At 39.7% G+C, this 21,033-nt stretch overlaps 1 protein-coding gene across 1 annotated transcript in view; it reads left to right on the top strand.

Moving 5' to 3' along the window:
* Positions 1-21,033, top strand: part of LOC115354980 (potassium voltage-gated channel subfamily A member 1) — a 47,322-nt gene that overhangs the window by 722 nt on the left and 25,567 nt on the right. Inside the window, exon 1 of the mRNA XM_030045569.1 lies at positions 1-2,229. This exon is cut by the window's left edge and continues 722 nt beyond it. Coding sequence (XP_029901429.1) covers positions 1-1,231 — 1,231 coding nt within the window. The 3' untranslated portion in view covers positions 1,232-2,229. The remainder of the gene's footprint in view (positions 2,230-21,033) is intronic.

Genomic DNA, 21,033 nt, shown 5'->3' with positions numbered 1-21,033 from the left:
TCGCAACCGGCCAAGTTTTGATGGGATATTATATTTCTATCAGTCGGGAGGGAAGATCCGAAGACCTGTCAATGTGTCAATTGATGTGTTTGCAGATGAGATTAGGTTTTATCAGCTCGGGGAGGAGGCCATGGAGAGGTTTCGGGAAGATGAGGGATTTATAAAAGAGGAAGAAAAGCCATTGCCTCAAAATGAATTTCAAAAGCAGGTTTGGCTTATATTTGAGTACCCAGAGAGCTCTAGTCCTGCGAGAGGCATCGCCATTGTTTCTGTGATTGTAATCACTATCTCCATCATCACATTCTGTTTGGAAACGTTACCAGAGTTCCGGGATGAGCGTGAGCTGCCAGTGACCAGCCGATCTGACAACAGCACCGCGCCTCGTCCATCTCTTACCTTCACAGACCCCTTTTTCATCATAGAGACCACTTGTGTGATATGGTTCACGTTTGAGCTAATAGTGCGCTTCTTTGCGTGCCCCAGCAAGTCAGAGTTTAGCAAAACCATCATGAATATCATAGACATCATGTCAATCATGCCTTACTTCATCACAGTAGGCACAGAACTGGCGGAGCAGCAGGGCCAGGAGCATCAGAACGGCCAGCAGGCCATGTCTCTGGCCATCCTGAGGGTCATCCGCTTGGTCAGGGTCTTCAGGATCTTCAAGCTCTCCAGACACTCCAAAGGTCTCCAGATCCTGGGGCAGACGCTGAAAGCCAGCATGAGAGAGCTCGGCCTCTTAATTTTCTTTCTCTTCATCGGAGTCATCCTGTTCTCCAGCGCCGTTTACTTCGCTGAGGCGGACGAGCCGGAGTCTCATTTCTCCAGCATCCCTGATGCCTTCTGGTGGGCTGTGGTCACCATGACAACTGTTGGCTATGGCGACATGAGACCGGTGACGGTCGGGGGAAAGATCGTCGGTTCTCTCTGTGCCATCGCCGGCGTGCTGACCATCGCCCTGCCAGTGCCAGTCATCGTATCAAACTTCAATTACTTTTATCACAGAGAGACAGATCAGGACCAGTCGTCTCTGAAAGATGAACCAAACAGTGGCCGTGCGAGCCCTGAATTAAAACGGAGAGGGAGTAAATCATCTGTCAAATCACAAGACGTGGAAAACAATGACGGGAGCGCTTCGGTAGAAAAGGCAAATATCAAGGCAAACAGCAGTATGGACATCAAAAGATCGCTTTACGCGTTCTGCCTGGACACACGGGAGACGGACCTGTAGCCTCAAGCTGTTTTATTTCTTGAAGATACTGTTAAGCCACAATATCCTAAAGCCCATAGTGTCAGTTATGTTGAATACCCCCATTAATGGGCTCTAAGTCGTTGCACAGTAGAAGGATCAACACGTTGCAATCCTGAAAAGTTTTAGAGCGACGGGGTTGATTTATAAAAAGCACATTATAATCCCCTCATCTGGTAAGCGCGCGCGCCAGAGACGCAGGAAAATGAGTTGATATGACCAAACTACATTGCATGCAGCACAGAAAGCCCTTTAAAAGTGGGAATACCTAGCCTTTGATCATCCTTCCCAAATCAAACTCATGGAGAAATTTGCGAGAAAAGAAAGGAATGTACGCCACAGAGAGTGTACTAATCAAGGACGGCAGGACTAGAAATAATTACTTGGGCGTTTGACATCACGGAGAGGATTATGTTGTAAAGCAGCAGGCCGTAACAGAGCTCCAGTGACCAATCAGGCTCTTGCATATACTGTATGAAGTAGCCTATGTCCATAGTACAACAACATCAGAAAACGAAAAAGCCAAATGGGTGTTTTATTTTCATATGTACCGTCAGTTAGTCGTATGTTTACTCTAAAACGTTGCATTTAATGCATCTGCAAATATGTACATATTTCTTATAGGCCTATTATTTATTTATTAATTGGATTTCGGTGTTGTAGAGGTGGGAAAACTCTTTATTTTAAGCTACAGACACCTGCTTCCTTCACTCAGGTTCTGTCAAAGTGAATTTCCTTCTTTCCTTTTTTTCTAACGAGAGATGATTTGCTCTCTGTACTGGCAGAGGACTTTAGGAGAAGCGTTGGGACTTGAATTTAGACAAAAAAAAAAAAAGCCTTTGTTACTCTCATTTGAACTACAGAACATTCAAGTATAAATAAAGGACATAATATGGAAGTACGGGCGGATGAGAGCAAACACGACCAGAAAGAAGAAACTGCAGAGACCGTTTGGAGAGAGCAAGTAACAAAGACATCAGGTTAGTGTGCCAATACATTTAAATCATTTTTGTTTTAAAAAATGTTGTTTTGTAATATCTATACACTTTAATATAGACTGGTTTGTGGTGTTATCTAAAATGAAGTTGGGGGAAAAAGCGCACAGCGGTGAGTGGCGATCCAAAGATGGTAGTGCAGGTAAGGAGCTGTCCTTTCAGCACCACATTAGAATGGAAAGAGATGGTTTGCATCTGTAAGTCAGGATTTCATTTTGTCCATTTTCATATTCCAGACCCCGATGCAAACCTATTTTAGGGCCCTCATTTAATAAGATACAGTCCCAGGAACCCATGGCAGAAAATTTTATTTTTGGTTTGTTCTAATGTGGGAGAAAACAGTGGTGAGAATAGAAACGAGCATCACAGTCGCTGCTGTTGCACGTTCTCTATTAGGATCATTTCTACTGAATGACATTTTAGTGATATTTAACTGTGGCTCATTTTGTTGGGGACTGGCTGCAACCTTTTCAAGGGCCCTGGGCCCCAGCAGCCACCAAAAAAATCTATCTATCTATCTATCTATCTATCTATCTATCTATCTATCTATATACACAGATGTGTGTGTCTGTGTGTGTGTGTGTGTGTTTTGTTGAACCCTTTGAACTCTTTAGAAAGTTTTTTTTTTCTCAAACTTTGAATCCTCCTATATTTTGTAAATATTCCTGTAATATATATATTTTTAAATATACAATTATAATATTTATAAACCTAGATTTCTGGTCATTTTCCTAGTATTTATTTATTTATTTATTTAGTTAGTTAGTTAGTTAGTTAGTTAGTTATAATACATTTCTTTTTTATCTGTGTTTCCTCAGTAACTGTCTGGTAATGCTTTGGTCTTTTTTTATTTATTTATTTATTTTTGCTAATTATCTAATCATATTACCAAAACTTTTAATGCTAATTTTAAAGGTAATTTCTCATTCATTTGTTCATCATTTGCTCATCACCTTTTTCCCAGGTTTTTGAAAGAAATCAAGATAATTTTCTGTAAGGGCATGATTGAGCTGAGGGCATGATTGAGAAAACAACAACAACAACAACAAAAAACAAACAAACAAAGATTGGCTGGGGGAGGCGCCTTATAGTGAGGCAGGTGAGAGCCTAGGTGCTGTGCCTGAACTGTCCAACAAATGTAATTATTGAAGTATCTAAATAAGTAATAAGTAACCAGCTAGTGTAAAGTGGCTCCATACCTGTAAGGTGCACAGACAAGGGACTTCACCCCTGAAACATTTTATTCACCCCACAATGAAACCGTATTCTTGTGACCTGTCAGTTCTTACTTACAACCTTTATTTAACTAGGCAGGTTAATTAAGAGCAGACTCTTATTTGCAATAACGGCCTAGGTGGGGGTAGTGGCCCCCTGGGGACAAGTCAAGCTTATCGTCCTTGAGCTAAATCCACTTTACCTTTTCCCCCACACACCCACCCCAGCCCTCCTCTACATTCAAAAACACTCTTTTAGACCTAAACTAAACCAGCCAGCAGGTGTCTCTATAGGGAAGTACGGAGTTTATGTTTGACATGCTTGACCGGATGACAAGTTTCCAATCTTTCAAAGCAGATTACAATGGGCTTTGCCTCATACCATCAGACAGGGATGTGTCTCCTTTACACTGTGTGTGAGTGTATGTGTGTGTGTGTGTGTGTGTGTGTATGTGTGTGGAATAATAGGGTTCAGGCAACAGCTTTTTTTATATGGCTCTTTCCCGCTTCTGTCTGCTCTTTTGTCATGTTTGTGTCTGCGTATGGTCAGATAATAATAATAACAATAATTACAACAAATAACATAATCACTTAAACTGCACCTTTTTTGACCAGAGAAACTGCATAATGCAAGATGCCATTCGGTGCTTTCCTACAAGTTCTCGTAAAAGGTCAGAGTAAACTCTGTGCAGCAAACTTTGCAGAACAACAGAGCAAAGCCCAAATTCACTGCATTCATTTCCATGATTTTTGTTGGAAATAGAGATGCCTGCGAGACTCCTGCCTCATGTTGTGGACAGTGGAAATGAGAACTTGTTTAAAAGGTCAGTGGAAAATTGCGGCCGATGCATAGAGACCACAGGCATGCAGGCCTGTCGGTGGGAGTTGTCTTTCAGCTGTTCCATTGTGAGGGTGGCTGGCAGGGGCTTTTTGCCTGTTGCCCGGTATAGATTGAGGGTTGAGAGGACCAGAGAGATGGGAAGGCCACATCTTTACCTAATAGACATGACAAAGAGTAATGAAAAATAAAATATACAGCAGCATTTTCCAACCAAACTAAACACTACAAACCAACCAGACACTGCAGCAGCTGATTGCAGTGATTAAAGGAATAATTCACCTACGTAACTCCCAGCTGTTATGTAGGACAGTAGTGTTGCTGTCTTCCCGTCACTCATCCTGAGTGCTTGATACTGGCTGGATGCTCCAAATGCTTACTATTAGCCTCCTGCCATTGAGGTGGACTTCCACAGCGTTAATCCAGTCAAATTTTACAAAATGTTGAACTAAGTAAATTACCCTTTTAAGATAGGCAATGTTTGGAGTTATATTTAAGGCTCAAAGGGATGTTTTTATGGGGGAAAAAACATGCAAATACATAATTCTGATGAAAAGAGATTGTTTTAAGGGCTTTTTAAGTGCTTAATAAATGACAGTAGGGGGTCTTTAAACTACTGCCTGTTGCTCCAAGTAACCCCTTCATGGTGGAAAATGTATTTCTCCCACTTCTGATGCATGGAACAGATGGTATACATTGAAACACCGTGCTTGTGTAGTGATATTTAGTGTCATGCCATTCCAACCAAGTGAGACATTCCACACAGCACATTTCTTTTTTGGTACTCTGTTTCATTTGAAAAAATAATGCAGCAACTACAACAAAATAATACAGGATGTTAAATAACACCTCAGCTCCTGAACATTTCGCTACCTGGTTGGACATGATGAAAGGCTGTGCAAGCTCGTCTATCATTGGAGTGTGTGTGTGTGTGTGTGTGTGTGTGTGTGTGTGTGTGTGTGTGTCTTGTATTGTATGGCCTCCATGAGTTCCAAAAGGTCATCTTGAATTAAGCTGGTGATGTACTGTATGTTGGAATGGTTACCACTGAACATAATCCCTGATCACCCCAATCAAGGCATGGCAGTTGAAGGTCTGAGAGGACTGCAGGGATAACGTATCACACCGCAACTCATGAATGGCATGACAGCTTCTCTATAGTAGCTGATACATGCATTATAGCTATGGACACAGCAATATACAGTGGTCCTCTTCCTGGCTGTGAGAAAAAGAACATTTATTTTAATGATGGTACTGAAGGAAGGTATATGAGGTGTCAGGATTGCTATCTGGAGCTTAGGATTAATGCCCAACACTTCTGTGACAGCTATCCAACATTTGCATTTCAAATGCCTCAGAAATGGAGATAATTCTATTAAATATATTGAAATGTAACCTTTTGAAACCCAGAGAGAGAGAGAGAGAGTATATGGATATGTAAACACACACACAAACACTTGCATACCTATATTGGTTGAATGTTGTGGACTAGTACTTACTATAACTTAATATTGTTACTATCGATATTAATCCATCAAAAAGCCGAAATTCATGCACAAGCATTCTGAAAAATATCATAGAGTCAAATTTGTTTAGTTTTTGCTGCAGGATTCAAAAAGAACATGCTACCTTTTGGTGGGCTAGCTTGTTTGTAGGTGTGAGGTTTGCAATAACTGGCCTGTCCCAATCACATGTAAAGCAATTTGTCAGCCCAAACTACCTGTCAGCTGCAGAGCCAAGTAATGCATACTTTATGGCTATTTAGAGGACATAACATGGGCCAGGACCTCTCTGACCCCTGACCCCCCTCTCCAGCCTCCAGGCCGCATGGCGATTATTGGATCTGGCTACGTGGCTGTTGATAGTCAGTCGCTGAGATCTGACTGTGGAGCTGGCAGCAGAGTCCGAATTTTCGGTCTCTAGGGAGGAAGATGTTTACAGCGGTACACCAGCAGCAGTCACTACAAAACAGGACACATTACTGAACATTTACTCACAGAGAGGTCCTGTGTCTGAAGGGAACTTTTTGCCCGACCAGACATGGGCTGGTAAAGAATGTAGCTGCCAAGACTCATTTTTACCAGACCTAGAAATAATGTTCATTCTTCATAGAAATATATCACCCTTTGTAGTTTTGGTGGTATTCTGCATGTAGAATCGGGGACCAAACATTAAATAAAAGGACAGCAGCAGATTAAGGGCCCCTATGTCCATATAAGCACACTGCACAAAGTGCAGCCAGTCACAGACACGGTAACATTTTGGTGAGGCACAGTGATGGTTTCTCCTTGCCTTGTCATGTTTGGTATTGTAGAGACACGCCATGCACCAAGGTGCCCAAAAATAGGGCCCTTAGAGTTTTATTTTAAACTATGTTCAGTGGGGAAGCTGTGGCCTAAAGTTAGAGAAGCAGGCTTGTAGCCATGAGGTTGCCAGTTCAGCAAGGCACTTATCCCCTAACTAAGGCCAAGTCCACACTGAAACAGTTTTTTTTTTTTTTTTAAAGCTTAACTGTAGCTGTTTTTTTTTTTTTTAACAACACTTTTTTTAAAAAAAAATCTCTGTACACACAAGAATGCAAAGTACATTGACAATATGAGCATGTAAAAAGAAGCTGAGGAGTGACTGCAGTGGTTTGTTGACATCCCAGAGTTAGCCACAAAGTGCAGATACGGTCTGCTGTCTTAACAACATTCAAAACTGTAAGGAAAAGTAGGTGGAATGATAAAAACAAGACAGGGTGGTTTTTCTCACCTGTTTACACCACAAAAGAAAAAGTGCTTTCAAAGAATTCCACTGTGGAGAGTGTTTTCCAAAAGAGTTTTATGTTAGCTATGTGTTAATGTTATAACATATTACAACATATTAAGCAACCTGTGAGCAAGCTAACTTGCTAACTTGCATATATTACTAAATATAGATGTATTTGCATTACAACACAAGTTTTATACTCTGAATATTGTGTAGCTCACATCATTATAGTTAAAGGTATCATTGCTAAAACTGATGATTAAGTATTTGATTTATGGAGGTTTGGGGTTAGTAAGTAATAGTTACAGGAATCACATTGCTTTTTTGCAATAACAAGTCCTTTTTTTAAATAGTTTTTTTACTAATAGTTTTTTTTTACTAATAGTTTGTTTACTTAAATCCACAAATTTCAAAAGAAAATCCCTTGTGGCAGCAGTACATGACGTGTTGGTATTGACTGGCCAAGTTGCTGACTCGTAGGTTTGCTGATTCAGACGTAGATGTTAAACTGCAAAATGTTCAGCTACTACAGCTATTTGCTGCTGTGCTGTTGTTGCAGCTGGTGTAGTAGTAAGTGGGGTCTGTGCAGCAATTTGTGCCTTCTGGTATTTATGTGAGTTTGGTGTGTTTTTCTATTAATTTTGAGTAAATCAATTCAAAGCACAAAGACTGTTGCACAATGACTACGTTTACATGCTTTCAACCTTATATAGAAAGAAGGTTTCCACTAAACTGTTTACATGGCTACTGAAGATGATACTCCATGATATTCTACTAATATTCCTGTTCACATGCAGCCGTGCAGACTCTGGTTGGCGATATTTGTGCACTAGAGTGTGGATCGGGCCTCATATTTTCGTCCAAACCTGACCCAAGATGGGAGCATACAGACCGAGCCCGACCCCAACCCCGACCTGAAACTGAAAGGCATTCTTTTTTGTGTCTGAACCTGAACCAAGCCCAAGATTTTTCTTGTCCTCCATAGCTAGGTTACATTTACTGCCTGAAATAGCCTGCATGTTGCAATGTAATGTAAACTCCACTCTACAGCACTATACAGGAGGTTGTCCAGACAGTAAGTCCATCATTTTTCACTAAAATAATGCCAACGTGACTGAACCCAACTCGAACATTTTCTAAATCTTTGTCCAAAGCCAGCCCAGTGGGCCGACAGGTTTGGGTCAGTTATCCACACTGTATTGGAATAACCAGATGGGGAATGGCATGATAGAGCATCCAGATGGTGGAGAAGGAGAGACACACGTCCAATCCGTCTCTGCAGACACTAGTTCGTACAGACAGAAGAAGGGAAGGGGTTTTAGATAAAAATTATCCCAGCAAGAGAAGTATCTGCAGCCATAAAACTGCTTCAGTTCCGTGGTGTTCTTCCATATACCATGACTTCATGATATCATGAGACCACGTGATAAACAAACAAAAGCCAACTGTCCTCCCTGAGCTCTCACCAGAAAATACTAGCGAGTTTTAATCACGTGACGTTTACACATTTAAATCCTGCCTATGAAGGGGATAAATTGCAGTTTTGTTTTTATTTATTTATTTATTTTGCTAAATCGTGTCAGGTCAGCTTTCTTGACCTCAGCGTGCATTAGCTCACTACTGGCTTAATCATTTCAGGGCCTCTTACGCTGATTTTCACAATGTAGCCCAGGTTCCCCTTGCTGCCTAAATCTGGTTAGATTATGTAATGGCTGTTTTTTTCACTTGCTGTGTGCTGAGTTTATAACCATGACAACAATTGCCTTTGCTTGGAGAAACGCGAGTAATTAAACCTCTCAGTGTTCGGCCTGTATCAGTCACCAGAGACCTGGGGCTGATATCTGTCCTGCAGATCCACGTGGCTTTACCTATGCTGACATATTGCCAGCGGTATAACATCTGGATGCAGTCAACCATAGCCAAATTTACGTGTTATGCTGCATCTTTTATTTTTGTTTGATTTAGCTTGGTAATTATAGCTTCCATCACCATCTCTGACTGCATCGCTGTAGTATCCTCTACTCACTTTGGTGCTTTGCAGATGTAGTATTTGCAAAATACTTATGTTCCTTTCCATGTGTAATTGCTGCAGTTTACTCATCACCTGACTTTATATACTGTGGATTTAACCCAGGATTTGTACACTTTTTCCTTCCTAAATTCCTAAAGACCATACCAGGGATTTAGCCTGTTTACACACCTCAGCTTCCTGTTATTCTTTTCCTAAATGAAGCAGTCATATTTTAGAACTCTGATATAATTTTGCCTCCCTTTAATCCAGCTGTTGGTTTCCATTCATTCCTCTACAATATGAAAATTAACTTTCACTCCAGTATTCCATCATTGTAATAAAGTCCTCCACATTAGTTTTCCTAAAAGCAGCAGCACTGTTGTGTTTTGATGACTTGAAACTGGGTGGAGTGAAACAGGCCCTCTGCCAGGAAAAACAGTCCCCAAGGAGACGTTGGCTTTCTGTAGCAAACTATCAGTTCTGTGTTTTATGAATGTTGACAACTTTGTTAGCCGCAGAGGCAGAACATAAGGTGGATGTTTAAACCAAAAATTCATATTTGAAAATAGAGGGATTTTGATTATATGTTGTGAAATCTTTAGTACCCCTACGCTATTTGCAAAATGGTTTGCTGCAATGTAAAATATGGAGAAACTGTAGTAAATGGGCCAAACATTCAAAATCACTGGTGTGGTCCTTTAATTAAGGCTCAGACCTATAGGACAGAAGCCTCATTGCTTTTATGCTTGTTTATTATACGGGTTCAACCCTATTGTTTTTGTCAGGGTTCTTCTTGTGGACTAAAATTATTTGTACATCAAAGGCTGTAAGTCTATCTAAGCCAAATTTGATCACCTTTTGTATGGAAATAATTCCTGACTGTATGATGAAGACTGTCTTCCACCAAAAAACAACCCTATTGGTTATTGGCTATTGGTTGTGCAGCAGCTTATTATGAATTATAGTTACATTTCAAAAAACTATCAACAGTGTGGAGCATTGGGAAGAAAGGTGACACGCTGTAGTTTTTTTTTTTTTTTTGGCATGTTTCTTAACCTCAACCTTACCCTAAACCTTAAGCAAGTAGTTTTGGTGCCTAAACTTAACCAAACTGTCACAATTTTGACGAACGTGCACCATGGCTTGTGGCTTATCACCAGTAGGGGGTGCTAATTTAGGAAACACTCCCATGGATCATGTTTGAAAGTAGCGACAAACGATCTATGTAGTTGTATGGGTTGGAGGACTTGTTGGCACAATCTAGAAAAAAAAAAAAAATTGTTTCTCCCTTCATCCATACTACATACTTTTTTAACTTGTGCCCTGACACCTTAATCATCCTCAAGTCATTGTTGCAACACAGCAAATCTGCAATGAGATGTACTGGTCCAAGTAAATCGCACCTCCCACTCTTGAGTTTTTGAACAAAACTCATTGAATAAGACTGACAGCAGCTCTCCCAGTGTCCAGCTAGCCACCTCCCCCCACCGCCTACTCACTCCCAAGCAAGCACTGAGCAAGCCAAGCTCTCTCCAGCCTCTTCACTGAGACAAATTGCCTCTGTAAATTATGAAAGTGGAGGCTACAGTGAGCCACAGAGCCACTGTCAGTGATCGCAATGTCAACATTGTACGCTTAATTCTGTGTGGGCTGAATCAACCTATTGCATTATGCCTTCACAAAGACATGCCACTTTCATACCAGCTCTTTAGGGTAGCAGTGCATTGTTGAACAAGTTGTTCATTCATTTTTTAGTTTCATTATACACAACCCATATGCTAAATATGTTACTTGTTTTGGACAGCGAGTAAATCAAAGTGTCGCTGAGCTAATTCTTGGCAAAGGAAATAATGTTTCTTTGGAGGGAGGAAGGACAATGACATTAAAAGAGATAATATTTTTTCCATTGAATAAATGGGTAACACTTAATAATAATGCTACAAGAATTAAGCATATGTTAATACTTTAACTAATGTGTGATAAGCCATATACTAATGATTAAAGAATCAAGAATTAATGATGTCTTTACCCAAGGTAACTGTTAATAATCTTTGTTATAATGTACTAATTCCTTATGAACTAATAGCGTTAATTAATACCATAAATACCATGTGCTTGAGTTGCTCTGCCAAGTAAAGTCATGCCATGATTATATGTTTACAGTTCATTGGCTAATACATAATTATGTAAAAGCATTCTGAATTTGCTGAATTAAAATGAAGATATGCTTAATTCATGTACCAACATTGTTAAGTGATACTGAGTAAATATGCAACTTCTCAGTGGTTGCTGTGGTTGAGGGAAGTTGGGACTTTCTGTACTTAGTGCTTTGTTGCATATTCATTCATATACTGTGTATAGTGAGTACTCTGACTCAACATAGCAATATCAAACAGTAACGATGCCACTTGTCTCCAGTTGTGCCTGTGGTGTGTGGCCAGGCAAGCGGCTTCTGTTGGTAGTTATTTTGTTTCCTTTGTACATTGGTGTTACTGATCTTTCAATTTTTCTGAAAACATAGTATACAGAGCATTTGAAATAAAAGTATATTTCCTTACCAAATAAATTGGTCATGTATGAGGACATGGAATAAGAGCAGGAGCTGATTCTGCCATGGCTGCAGAGAGAATTTAAAAAATGAACAAACAAACAAAAAAACAGTTACAACTGCTACAGTCTTCATCAGCAATCTCTTGCATAAATTGCTTCAAAGGCACATACTGGATTTTATGATTTTGATGCCACCTAACCTAGCTCATTGCAGCTCAGTGTGATTGATTTGCTGATTTCGTGACCCTTTCTGTGGATGTTTTTCAGGGTAAAATTCATGTCTGTCCTGACCTTTTTTCTCAATGAACAGTAAGACACTCCTCCAGCTGAAGTATCTGTTCTCACTTCTCACAAACCCTGAGGAAGACTTGCAGAGGTCAAACTTTTTTTTTTTTTTTTTTTTTTTTTTTTAACTCTCTGTGCAGCCAGGTAGTATAAAGGTCATTTAAAAATACTGAAAGGCTCCTGCTCCTATTTCACTCTTGAGTGCCTGGTAATTGTTGTTCCATGGATCAGTTTGAAGACAAGTTGCCCCCCCCCCCTTCCTTATGCAAGAGCACAGCGTTTTTTGAAAGACATGCTCACCTTGTGAGCACACTGCTAATTATGTCTGCTCATGTGTGAGGACATGTTTGGGTCCTGATGTTGGAGAGCCAGTGTTGCAGATCATGCACAGAGAGCTGTTTGAATCAGCAGCAGCGGATCTGTTTTAGGCCTGCAATGTGCTGCAACTGACCCCTGGCTTTATTGGGACAGACACAGACCTCAAATGTCCTCTGATGATGGCAATGAAAACAAGGAGGAGGACAATGATAGTAGTGATGATGGTTGTGATGGTGAAGTGATAATCAGCTACTAGGTGTGTGGAATGACCATTTCCTTGTGGTAACTATTTTATGAAAGGTACAGCGTAGCTGTCTTGTTATGACAAAAAGCCTATTTCATTACATGTAATTGTACATATAGGAAAAAGATAGCACACATTAATAGACTTCTGCAATCAGTGTAGATGTTCCCACAGTGTTCTCACTGTTAAAAAGTTAACACAAGGAAACAAACCCAATAAAAAGCAGCTATATAAAAAAGTATAGCACAAAATTAATTGTGAAGGGACATGAAGTCCAACTGTGTAAAGCAGATGGCATACATATTGTTGAGATTTAATCTAAGAATGGACATGCAGCACATTACACGGTCACAAAATAAGACCTCAGATAACTGGAAAAAACTATGTTTTAAGTCCTGAAATTTAGATTATTTATTATAATTTATCCCACTGTGCTCTTGTCCTCTCTTCATTGCTGAGTGCTAGATACTGTCTGGATATTCCAAATGCTAACTGTTAGCCTTTGCTTACTTAACAATTTCAGTCATTAAAGCAGGTATTTTTAAGAATGTTACCTGAGGGGAAGGCCAGCTCAATGGCAGTAGGCTAACAGTTAGCATTTGGAGCATCCAACCAGTATCCAGCACTCAGTAACAATGAGAGGAAGAGAGCACCACTACTGCCCTACAGAACAGCTGGGGGGGAGTGAAATAATATCACATTTTTCAAATTGATTGAGCTGTCCCTTTAAAGACTCACACATGCCTTGCATAACAGTGATAAAAATGTAAGATTTTTTTTTTTTTTTTTTTTTTTTTCATGAGCCAAAGCTGCATTATAATTCTCATTATCTGCTGAACACATCAATTAGCCAGATAAAATGGGGATATCCACTAGCACTGGGACATCATCCAATAGTCATAAATTCTGGCAGGCCCATGGCTGCATGTGATCTAGTGTGCCGGCGGCTTCTCTGCACATCCCAATTAGGGAAAGCCGTCTGCTGCTGGCGGCTGATGGCTCCAGCTTAACCAATACTGCCCAGGAGGAGGCTGAGGAGGCCAGAGAGATGTCAGAAATGACACAGGTTGAGTGTTAAGTGTCAGTCAAACACCAATGTTTGCCATGATGGTTTATTTTGAAAACCCAGTGTATTAGTAAGCCACACACCTATGATATCTGATCACACCTAAAAAACCATCATGACGTGCTGTTTGATTGTCTTTGCCAATTTCATGTATTTATTTGCTCAGCAACGCTTTTCCCTATGATTGAATAGGTTGAGTCACCCTGCCTTAAAGGGACAGTTCACCCATAAATTTTGAAAAATTTGTTGTTATTTCACTTACCTCCTAGTGGTTACGAAGGACAGTAGTGGTGCTATCTTCCTCTCATTGTTACTGAGTGCTGGATAGTGGCTAGATGCTCCAAATGCTAACTGTTAGCCTCCTGCCATTGAGGTGGCCTTCCCCCCAGCTAACACTCTTTAAAATAACTGCCTTAATCCACTCAAAATGGTTAAATAAGCAAAGTTTAAGCTAGGTGATGTATAGCAAAAAAAAAAGCAAAAAACACACACAAAAAAAAAAGCAAAAAAAAAAAAAAAGATAAATGGTAGAGCAATGTTGTTGTGTGATCTAAGCTCTTAATGCTGTCCCTCAGTTATGAGGCTGGCAGGTGCCGGAGAGTTACCGGATTTTTCCAGATGTTGATAACAGGAAAAATACAGTCATAAACAGTTATTTGCAAAACTATTGTCCATGTGTTTTAACAACACTGAATTAACTACACTGAATGGGGAAGTGAAATAAAATTACAGTTTTCAAAAAGGGTGACCTCTTTAAAGGGAAATACACTCTAAACAGAATTCATATTCAACTGACTTTGAACAGTTCAAACAACTTTTCTGAAGTGACTCTTCCAACACTACGATCTGCAGAAACATGACTAAATGATCACTCAAAGAGAAAACTTATTCCTGGAGACTCATTTCAAGATTTCTTTTAAGCAGCTTGTGCCATTTGCACTTTCAGAGCGTAGTTTTCACAAGCACAGAACAGTGAAGAGTGAGGGATCACACTGCAGGAAGCATTAGTTTAGTATGGAGGTGTGCTTTTCACAATGATGTTTTTGACAGTTTTGACAGTTTAAAGCCCCTGGAAACTGACTGTCACACCAAGGTATTTTTTTTTTTAGATTGGTGGTAGAGGGTGACATGCATAAAGACATGCACAAGTATTCCAGTGTACTTGATCTTTTCAAGGTGTACATCAACAGGAAACATCCAATCCTGAACAATATTATTCAGGATATAAGTATAATTTTGTTTTCCAAAATCCTACGGAATAAGAACAGTTTTCTTCAAAATGGTTAGCAAATAAATGTAGTTTAATTAAGTTTAATTGAACTTGTTAAATTTAATAAATTTGATGATTGAGCAGTCCTGAAAATATTAAACTCTGATTGGCCAGCAACACCAGCAGCTCTAATTGAAACTCCAAAGTAAACCTGCTGAATGGATTAGCTTTCCAGTTCAAATGTTCCATATTGGTTTGACTGGCTCACATAGGATTGAACCAATTCAGGACCAAATGATGAGTTTGCTGTTTAGTTTGTATGAAACTACCTGAATAACTGCTGGAATTTTCGAAAATGAGAAAGACACTGGAATTCCTATACGATAGGGTCTTTAGGAAACAAAAAATACAGTATCTTTCCTCACCTTTATTTTTTTCAAGGCTTCGTATTGGGGTCAACAAGCACTGCAGGACAGTCCTGAATGTAGATCCAATAATGGAGTCTGGCCCTGTCCTATTTCTTTGCAGCAGGTGACTGAAGATTATGTAGTTATTTCAGTACTACTCCACTGGAGCTCCGTCAGAGCATCTCTCCTTCACACATACGATGGATGTAAACCCGTCAGGCCTGCATTACAGCACACCATCCCACAGGATGTCCAGAGTAAAACTCAGGATGGTGCATGAACAAGCGCCTCAGGCCCTGCACAAGCTGCTCATTGCAGGCGGTGGACTATATGATTTAATACTGCATCAAAAAGGACTTACATAAAAGTAGCTGAATCATAATTACAAGATTGTATGTTGATGCAATTCAGTTCAAAACTATTTAATGAGATTATATGATGCTTTGAATTTTTTTTTTTATACAAATAGTTTGCATCAAACTTAAAGGGATATTTCACCCATTTCGTCATTATTTCACTTCCCCTCTAGCTGTTCTGTAGGACAGTAGTGGTGTTCTTTTCCTGTCATTGTTACTGAGTGCTGGATACTGGCTGGATGCTCCAAATGCTAACTGTTAGCCTCCTGCCACTGAAGTGGACTTCCCCCCAGCTAACATTCTGAGAACCAACCATTTTAATCCTCTCAAATTGTTGCATGATCAACGTTTGCTTTTGATGATGTCTAGCATTTTAAGGGCCGGCATGGCCCAGGACGTAGAGCGGTCGTCTGGTAATCGGAGAGTTCCTGGTTCGATCCCCAGCTCCTCCAGAATGTGCTGGAGTGTCCTTAAGCAAGATATTGAACCCCTCAGCGCTCCTGATGGACAGCTTGGCACCTTGCATGGTAGCCTCTGCCATCAGTGTGTGAATGTGAGGCAAACATTGTCAAGCGCTTTGAGTGGACAGTAGACTAGAAAAGCTCTATAGAAATGCAGTCCGTTTAGCAGAAATTCAGAAATGTCTAGCAGAAGAAAGGGTGTGTGACAGAGGCAAAAAATGAAGCCTGCAACAATATTACTTACCAGCTATCTACTGAATAAAATCCAGCCAGTATCCAGCACTCAGTAACACTGAGAGGAAGATCACCACTACTGTCCTGTCCTGTCCTGTCCTACTGTCACTACTTCTTTTAAATGGATGATCTGTCCCTTTAATATGACTAACCCAACAAGCTGCCATTGTGATTGTGATTTGCGTAGTTACTTGAAGGTTAAAAGTCCATTTCTGTGTGATGTTGCCATTATTTTCTACACCCCTGTGCGCCTTATGTCGTGGCGTCAGTATTTAAGCCGGTCCCTCGTCATTCTAGCTGTCAAGCTAATCATGAAAATAGACTTAGAAGAGATTAACAAACTCTGCATCCTGACCAAAATATTCAATCTTAGCTGGCAGCATGATGGGCAACTTATTTTAGTCAAAGTTTTAAGATGGTTAAAGAGTAAAACTGTGTTTATGATGACGGCTAATCCTAAATGCTTGCAGTGCATGTAATCTTGGAGTTGGGCAAATTTTGCTATTTGTATAAATAAACACACGAGGGATGTACAGTGGTTAAATGAGATGTATTCTCATGTTTCTATTTATAGCCACACAGATGCATTTAATCCTAATGCCTTGGATGACAGGGGAATAACATAAAAAAATATTGCAATGCAAGTGCTGTGACATAACTAATCACAGTGCTGTTACCACACAATCAATGATTGGGACTATTAAAACATGCCTGTCAAAAGCACACTTGGTCATCTGACACTGTACCCCAGCTGGAGACGGAGATGTGATGCTGCAGGCTCAGGGAACATTCTAACCCAGAAATACTGCAGTCGTCAGGAATGAGGAAGGAGTTGTGGCCTTGTGCTCAGAGTATGGTGAGCATTTACTGTGATTTGTGAAGATGTTATAGGTTTGGGCGAGGGTTTTTTTTCCAGCAGGCTCTGACTCCTAACTCCTCATGCTGCCCTGTTCTACATAGAGGAAAGTGCTGGAAGCAGGAGAGACAATGCAGGAGGAAGTTACATAAGCCTCCATACACAGTGGCAGTCCTCAGCTGCAACCTCCGCTGCTACTCAAAAAAAGTAGAAAGGCAGCGAGAGAGGAAAGATGGGACTGCTCATTCTGGCTAACAGTGAGGATTATAGGGAATGACTCCTGAGTATATGTTACATGTTATTTTCCTTTCTTTTTTTTTTTTTTTTTTTTTTTTCCAAGGTATCTGCAGATATCACAAAGCCAAATTTGACTTCTGAAGACCTTTTGATGTCATCTGGAACTGGATTTTAGACCATTTTAAAAACCAAGATCAATCACCAAATATCTAAAAATCAGCTATTTACTGATAACTAACTAATAATAATGAAAAGTCCTGAAACTAAAAATGAACAATATAGGAAAAGGACAACAAGACTTAAAGCATTTGAGGATATGCTATCCAACATGTTACAGACATACAGATTTACAGATGGAGGAACCAAAAACTGAAACACTAATTACGAGTTTGCAGAGGAAACCCCCCCCCTCTCCACAATATCATCAATCTGTGATGTTGAGTCCAATCAAGGAATTATTTTGTTATGATGTGCTGTAATTTAGCTTTTTTACTGCCTGGTCCATGATGGGTTTCTCCATTTTTTTTTTTTTTTTTTTTCAAATGGCAGCTCTACGTTTTGGATTGCTTTTCCTTAAGGGGATAATTCACTCCCCCCTTGCTGATATGGTAGACAGTAGCGCTAGCATTCTTAGACATAACTGCCTTAGTCCACGGTTAGGGTTGTGGTAGTGATAGAAGGAGTAAAGTGAGCATAACTATTGTCCATGTGCACTTGGTAGTCATATGTGCATTTTATTTCAGAACTCAACACTCAAAATGATATTAAACCTTGTTTGAGTGGATTAAGGCAGTTATTTATAAGAACGTTAGCTGGGGGGAAGTCCACCTCAATGGCAGGAGGCTAACAGTTAGCATCTGGAGCATCCAGCCACTATCCAGCACTCAGTAATAATGAGAGGAAGATAGCACTACTACTGTCCTACAGAACAGCTAGAGGGGAAGTGACATAATATCACATTTTTTCAGCATGAGTGAACTGTCCCTTTAACATCAGGGAGACTGGACCGTGCAACCTCTCTTTTCACTAACACCATTTTAAATGTGTCTATATAAGAAGGAGGTTTCAGCCTCTTTGTAGCAGGTCATAAAGCAGTCTTTTTAAAATCACGAGCTGATAGCACGTATGAAAGAAAAACTCCAGCGGCATCAAATGTATTTTCCCTGAGTTGAATGAATGTGGCTCTAAAATGGCGGTGAGTCTATTTTGAATTTCATTGCTTTAGAGCAGCAGCAACACTTGTCAAGAGATGACATTGTCCGAAGAGAGAGACCACACTGCACACACACAGATACACACAAACAACAACAACAACAAAGCCCAGATGCCTCCATCAGGCTGTGGCTACGAGATGCCCTCCTGTCTGGGCCAGGCCAGTGGAGTCAGTTCCTGCTGGTGGGAGGTGAGGGGCACATGCTGCCTCACATTTTCCACTTCCACTACTTTCCTTTGCACAAGCTAGGTCCTGCCTCCTAAAAAGTCCTACATGGAAGACCCCTTTATCTTGTAATGTGTTCTTTATTACAGGATTAACCCTGTGAAACCCATGCGGTCACTGGCAGACTTTATCTTTGAAAGATTTTATTTCACCCTGTCAACAGAATGCACCTTTTTTAATTAATCACTGATTCTTGGGAATTTGGATAAAACAGGTTTTAATTTTGGGAAAAAAAAGTGAGTTAAATTACAAAATCTGAAGGTATATCATTATAGGCCAAGGTCTTGGCTGTTCAGCAATGTACCGGTGCAACCTCCTCATTTAGCATTTTTTTCATAAAATAGGTTTTTCCAGTTATTAGGCTACTTTGTTTTTGTCAACACCGTCACCGTAATGTTTTTTTTTTTTATTTGAAAAACATATTTTTGTATTAAAGAGACTATTACTTTAATAACTCAACAGCACCAAAGAAACATATTGTAAGCATATTCATTTAAAACCAATATAACTGCCTCTGACGGTGGTGACACTAATCTGACGGTGGTGACAGTCGCCTCATTAAAACATACATTTCCAAAATTTATACCACTCAAGTCAATGGCTTCTTGCTTAACAACTTTATTTAACTATTTGGTACAAAAAATAACAATCCTGAGCACTGTTATAAGCATTTTTCAGACTTCAGTCATCACCGTCACACAGAAAACCTGACGGTGGTGACGTCTGACGGTGGAGACAAAAACCTGCTCTTTCACATGATAAGCATGAGTTGTTCACATTAGCCAGCTTGTTTTCGCCCTGTTGCTACCTGCATCAGACCTCTTCTTAAAAAGTATACATTTATTCCATGATCTAATTTAATATTTTTTATACAGAAGTGACGGTGTTGACATGTTATGGTTGTGACAGCAGCAGTGTCCAAAAATATGAAGAGATTCAAGAGAAAATAGAAAACTTCCAGGAGCCTGAGCGGTCTAGAAGCATGCAGTAGAGCTGAAGGTTTGAAAAGGGATCCTCAGGAATGTAACTGACCTTGTAGTTTTTTTATTATTATTTTTTAAATAAATATCTGACGGTGGTGACAAATATCTGGGACACATTTTGAGCAACCACAAAATAATAGTAAATATTGTTCAAAACCCATCGTTTGTAGTTTTTAATACATATTATGATGTACTCTTTCATGTGGTAAAGATATTTTTCAATGAAATTATTACTTTTTGTTGTTTTAATCAAGTTGAAATGATTATCTCCTATCCGAGGACAACTGGTTTTGTAGGGCATGGGCCAACATATAATCATTAAATTAATACAAATTAAAAATAAACCTATGAAAAAACCTTACAAATGTGCAAAGGACCCCCTGATTATGCCCTTGATTCTTTTTATTCATTAAAATGTTGTAAATTTCCAGCAGAAATAGCATCTTTCTTAGTGGGACATGATTTATCCAAATTCCAAAGAATCAGTCTAATGTATTTATTTTTTAAATTTACCAGGGGATATTCAGTGTATTCAGTTCAGCTCAGTTCAATTCAGTTCAACTCAAAGGGATTTTATTGGCATGGGCAACAGCCATTTACATACCTACACAGGTTGAATGTTGTGGACTATTACTTTATTACTTTAATCTACAAAAATTTGAAATTCATACACAAGCATACTGACACTATCCAACTTTTTATATATAAGTTTATTTTTTGCTGCAAGATTCAAAAATAATATTTTACACAATAAATATAATGCGCTATATTCAGCATTGCAAAAATTATACTGCTGGTTTGTAGGTTTCAAAAAATTTGGACTTGCAGTTTAAAAAATGTATACAGTGGTCCCTCGTTAATCGCGGGAGTTACGTTCTAAAAATAACCCACAATAGGCGAAATCCACGAAGTAGTCAGCTTTATTTTTTACAATTATTATAGATGTTTTAAAGCTGTAAAACCCCTCGCTACACACTTTAGGCAAGCTGAACGCATTCTGTACTGTACAGAAGACATGGTACGGAGGAGATTGATTGACAATGGTCTACAGTCCCTTAGCCAATCAGGACGCAGAACACAATACGCTGTAAAAAAAAAAAAAAAAAAAAAAAAAAAAATCATGCAAAATTGCACTAAAAAAAATTCGCGAAACTGCGAGGCCGCGAAAGGTAAACCGCGTTATAGCAAGGGACAACTGTATTAAACAAGTAAGTGGGGATATATAAAAATATGCTATAAAAATGTAGCAGTTCTCACCTGATTCTGCTCTCCCAGTCAGTGGCGGTTCTGCCCATGTTGCCGCCCTGGGCGAAATTACTGCCTTGCGCCC

This window comes from Myripristis murdjan, chromosome 23 (genome assembly GCF_902150065.1).
Source record: "Myripristis murdjan chromosome 23, fMyrMur1.1, whole genome shotgun sequence".
Classification (NCBI taxonomy): Eukaryota; Metazoa; Chordata; class Actinopteri; order Holocentriformes; family Holocentridae; genus Myripristis; species Myripristis murdjan.
The sequence above is the reverse complement of the archived record's forward strand: the minus strand, read 5'-3'. Positions and strand labels throughout refer to the sequence as shown.